The following is a 5401-nucleotide window of genomic DNA, read 5'->3' as shown; positions in this document are numbered from 1 at the left end:
GTTCTTCAGCACAAAACCTTCCACCTTCAACCTTCCACTGTGCGCGCCAAACAGGGCACTGCTCAGGGCCTTAGAGATGCTCAGTACCGCGACCTTATCCGCAACACAGCTGAGGCAGCACTGGTCAAGGAGATCCAGGATCTCCTGGAGAGCTGGACTGAACACATAAAAGAGGCATCTGCAATATTCCTACACTCGAGCAACAATACAGCCGTCTTTTGTGGAGGTCCGGCCGCCCCACTGGACGAGAAAGACCCCAGGATCCGTATGCTCCCCTTCGCCACACAAAGACCAACCCTCCATGAGGTGAAGAGAGTACATACGGTACTCTCCACTGTTCATGTTTACAGGAAAGACACAGACACGACAGTCTCAGTCATCTTAAGGCCCTCTAAGAAAGTATGGAAAAAGAACCATACATCTACAGTGCAACCAGACTCTGATCCAGAGCAGGAAACAGATGGAGGAGACAGTTCAGGAAGCGAGGACAGTGGTGAGATCCAGCTGGAGACAGTAGAGATGACATTGGGAACACTGCACCTCCGCGAAATTGAACCCTGCACACGTAGGAGAAGAAAGGAAAGTGTTGGTAGCAAAGTGGATAGTGAGATCTTAAATGCACGTGAAGGAGATGAGCAGCAGGTGGTGGTGGTGGTGGTGGTGGAGGAGCTGCTGCTGGTCACTTCGTCAACGGACGGCCTCTCCCAAGAGAAAGAGAGAAAGGAAGAGATTGAATCCAGAAAAGTGCAAAAGACAGAGAGGAAACGGCGAGAGAAGGAGGATAGGATACAGAAGAGAGAAAAGAAGAGAGAGTTTGCGGCCCCCTCTGATCATGAGAACGGGTCGCCGGCGGCGGAAAGAAAGTCGCCGCAACATGAAACTTCGACGATAGAGGAGGTGCTGCTGCTCGTCACTTCGTCAATAGCCGACCTCTCCAAAGAGAAAGAAAGACAGAAAGAGATCGAATCCAAAAAGATGGCGGAGAGGGCGGAAAAGGCAGCGAGGAAACCGAGAGACAAAGAGTGGAGGAAGGAACGAAGAAATGAAAAGATGAGGTATGCAGCCCTCTCTGATCGTGAGAAGAGGGCCCTGGCAGCAGAAAAGAGGTTGGCAGTGGCACTCGCTGATAAAGAAACGAGGGCCCTGGCAGAAGAAAGGAGGTTAGCAGAGCATGCAGCTACGAATGTCTGAAATGCTGGATGTGTGGAGAATCTCTGCTTGGGAAGATTCCGTTTTACCACCTGGATTATTCGTTCCGTACCACTCGCTGTGTGCAGGCACATTGCAAGGCCAATGCTCCCGCCGTCAAGATCTAGACCGCTCGATGATCAGCGCCGAATGTCTTGTGCACTGCACACTGCCACTAGGCTAGCTCATTAAGTCCACAAATTTCTGTTCACATGTTCTGTATTATGTTTTTTTTATCTTTAAAAAAAAAGTTTTGTCTTTTCTGCCTTTATTGATAGTTTCTTAAGTGAAGATAGACAGATAGATCTTTTATCACTTAAATAAATGGAAGCGAAAGGCACTCAGATCGGTTCAAATTTGTGCATGGATGATATATACGTATATAGGGGTCAAAGACGAAACATATGTGTCCGGAGGCCATAAAAAAAACTAAAAACAAAGTAAATGAATAAAACAAAAAGAAAAAAAATATATTATTAATATCTCAACTCTTACACTATTTTTGACACAGATTTCTGTGTTAAAAATAGTGTAAGAGAGATTTGTGTTGCAAAGTATTAAAACGATTTAGTTATTGAGCTCTGAAGTGTCAAAATGTCCTTCAGTGCTAAAAGTCAGCAAATGACAATACAATATAAGATATAAAAATTCATCCTAAAAATATAAATGAACACCCTATGGTGTAATTGTGCTGGTGTTTGCAAAAACATTTTTACGATTCTGTGAACAAATTGGTAAGGCTACTTCTTGGCCTCAATCATACAACCCATCTAACCCCTGCTCACTTTGCTAGGGTTGGATGGCTCAGGGTTGAGGACAGAGTACGGCAACTTGCTTTGGGCCTGGTCTACAAGATTCGACACAACATTGGGATCTCCCTGTATTTGTCAAAATACTTCCAAACCGTAAATGAAGTCCACGATCATAACACCAGAGGCAGCTCCACTGATCATGTTCAACCCAGATTTGGCACAAACAAGGGAATGAACTCTTTCGCTATACAACAAAAATCACACCCTGTGTGAAGGAAGCGGTGCCTTTGGGGCAGGGCTTAACTCATTTCAGTTCGTCCCTATTGGTGGTCTGAGTCCACTTACCAAATGTGTACTTGGTAGCATGCTGCAAACTGGAATGATGGCTGTTTAAAGCCCAGCCAATGGGCAGACAGAGGGGGCGGGGCTTACGTAATTACAGTTCGTCCCTATTGGTGGTTTTAGTCCATGTACAAAATTTGTACTCCGTAGTTGAGTTATGGCTGTTGAAAGGCCAGCCAATGGGAAGACAGAGGGGGCGGGGCTTCAGCAATTCATGCTCGTCCCTATTGGTGGTCTAAGTCCACATACCAAATTTGGACTTGGTGGCATGCTGCAAACTGGAGTTATAGCTGTTTTCAATCCCGTGCTCATCCCGTGCTCATACGGGCGGACGGACATAACATACGCGGGGGGTCCCTGGACCCCTCTTTGATAACTTCAGCAATTCATGCTCGTCCCTATTGCTGGTCTAAGTACACATACCAAATTTGGACTTGGTGGCATGCTGCAAACTGGAGTTATAGCTGTTTAAAATCCCGTGCTCATCCCGTGCTCATGCGGGCGGACGGACATAACATACGCTGGGGGTCCCTGGACCCCTATTTGATAACTTCAGCAATTCATGCTCGTCCCTATTGGTGGTCTAAGTCCACATACCAAATTTGGACTTGGTGGCATGCTGCAAACTGGAGTTATCTCATTTTAAACTAGAAAAAGTGCTCCTCGGAGCACAGGTCTCCGCCAGGTCAGGTAGGTTAGTGTGGGCCAGCAATGTTCAGAATTCGGCAATCAGGCTGGAATGTGAAAAATCAGGCGGATCGGACGGATCCGTCTTGATCACTTAACTAAAGAGATCATTTGTACTGATTTTGTGTGATGTTTGGACAACATTTGTAGAAGTGATATAAACTCTATATAAAGACTATAAAGAAACGGGCCTCCTGGTGACACTATAATAGGCCAATGTTGAAAGGGTGGCATTTGTGGCCTCAACATAGTGCAAATGTATATATATATATATATATATGTATAGGAAGGCATACGTCATCAATAAGCCGTGACGAGTCAGATCTGTAGCCTTTCCACTGTATATAGGTCTGGTGTGGTTGTTCAATTCACTTTAAGGAGGTCTAGCGGTTTGCATCATGTTGTACCATGACGAACAAGAGTACAGTTCTTTTTCGTACACCAACGATCACAACCTGCACACAGGTGACCCAAAGGAGGTGATCAAGAAGTTCCTGCTGCATTTCCAGAAAACCATCTCGGCCCCCATCGACCAGAAGCAGTCCAACCGCGTGTCCAGCGGTGAGAGCATCAAACAGAAGATCTCAGATATTCAAGATTTGTACGAGAACAACTGGAACAAGCTGACCGACAACCACTTCAAGACCTCTCCTTGGCCAGAGGCTGAGACGATTGCTTCCCTTGTTAGCAATGACGCATTGTTCCTTATCCTTTACAAGGAACTGTACTACAGACACATCTACGCCAGAGTCAGTAACGGGCCCACTTTGGACCAGAGGATTGAGTCGTTCTACAATTACTGCAACCTCTTCAACCACATTATCAATGCTGACGGTCCCGTCCCATTGGAACTGCCCGAGCAGTGGCTGTGGGACATCATTGACGAGTTCATTTACCAGTTCCAATCCTTCAGCCAGTACCGCTGCAAGACGGCCAAGAAGTTAGAGGAGGAGATCGAGTTCCTGAGAAAAAACCCAAAGATCTGGAACGTGCACAGTGTGCTCAACGTTCTGCACTCCCTGGTGGACAAGAGTAACATCAACCGTCAGCTGGAAGTCTCCACCAGTGGAGGAGATCCAGAGAGTGTTGCTGGAGAGTATGGCCGTCACTCCCTGTACAAAACCCTGGGCTACTTCAGCCTGGTGGGCCTGTCGAGGCTGCACTCTCTGCTTGGTGATTACTACCAGGCCGTCAAAGTCCTGGAGAAGATCCAGTTGAACAAGAAGAGCATGTACTCCCGTGTTCCTGAGTGCCAGATCACCATTCACTACTATGTGGGCTTTGCCTACTTGATGATGAGCAGGTACCAGGATGCCATCCACGTCTTTGCGAACAGCCTACTTCACATCGAGAGGGCCAGGAACATGTTCCACAAGTCCACATACAAATACGTGATGATAGACAAGCAAAATGATAAGGTGCATGGTCTGCTGGCCATCGCTCACACCATGTACCCCATGCGCATTGACGAGAGCGTCCACCCCCAGCTGATGGAGAAGTACGGAGACAAGATACTGAGGATGGAGAAGGGAGACCTGCAGGTGTTTACAGAAGTGTTCCACTTCTCGTGCCCCAAGTTCCTGTCCCCCGTGATGCCCAACTACGACACCATCCATCCCAACTTCCACAAAGAGCCCTACCAGAAGCAGCTGAAGTTGTTTTCCGAGGATGTACAGCAACAGGCCCAGCTCTCCACCATCCGCAGTTTCCTGAGGTTGTACACCACCATGCCAGTGGCAAAGCTGGCAGGTTTCCTGGACATGACAGAACAGGAGTTACGCATCCAGCTCCTCGTCTTCAAACACAAGATGAAGAAACTGGTGTGGACAGGCGGCGTCTCGGCCCTGGACGGAGAGGTCCAGTCTTCCTCCGACCTTGACTTTTACATCGACAAGGACATTATCCACATCGCTGACACAAAAGTCGCCCATCGCTACGGAGACTTTTTCATCAGACAGATCCATAAATTAGAAGAGTTGAACAGAAAGTTGAAGAAGATGTCAGTAAGTGGCAGCAGCTCTGTAACACCGACGGCTACCGCCCGGTGAGTCAGACCAACACGTTGGTGATGAGATCGAGGCCTTCTCCAGCCCACCAGAATGCTGCCCGAAGGCTCAAAACTCAGGCAGCGCCGCCAATGAATCAGACCAGTGGTTCTCAAAGTGATTGCTTGATTGATTGAATACTTTATTAGCAGTTTGCAAAAAAGGAAAGCACAGTTAAATACAAGGTCTGCTAAGAGGATTCTAAACCCAAGAAAGCCTATGGCTTGTTTCCATTGGGGTCCTTTGTACTCCCCAGGACAAGTGTGGTCCAGGGTTCCTTGAGGGGGTTCTAAATTGACCCTTACAAGGGCTAAGGGAGGTCCTTGACATTTTTATGTTTGAGAATCATTGAATTAGACTGAAGTGAATGAAACGTGCAATACAAAT

General features: G+C 47.3%; 1 protein-coding gene across 1 annotated transcript; it reads left to right on the top strand.

The window, feature by feature from the left end:
• Positions 1–3367: 3367 nt before the first annotated feature.
• LOC311043389 (eukaryotic translation initiation factor 3 subunit L-like) lies at positions 3368–5017 on the top strand (the record flags this gene model as incomplete). The annotated part of the gene is made up of 1 exon (XM_084054616.1): positions 3368–5017. The coding sequence occupies one exon, from the start codon at positions 3368–3370 to the stop codon at positions 5015–5017; it is 1650 nt and encodes a 549-aa protein (XP_083910742.1).
• Between the last annotated feature and the right edge of the window lie 384 nt (positions 5018–5401).

Source organism: Gymnoscopelus microlampas, assembly GCF_963454915.1.
Source record: "Gymnoscopelus microlampas genome assembly, chromosome: 4".
In the NCBI taxonomy this organism is placed as follows: domain Eukaryota; kingdom Metazoa; phylum Chordata; class Actinopteri; order Myctophiformes; family Myctophidae; genus Gymnoscopelus; species Gymnoscopelus microlampas.
This window is presented reverse-complemented; position numbering and strand designations above follow the sequence as displayed.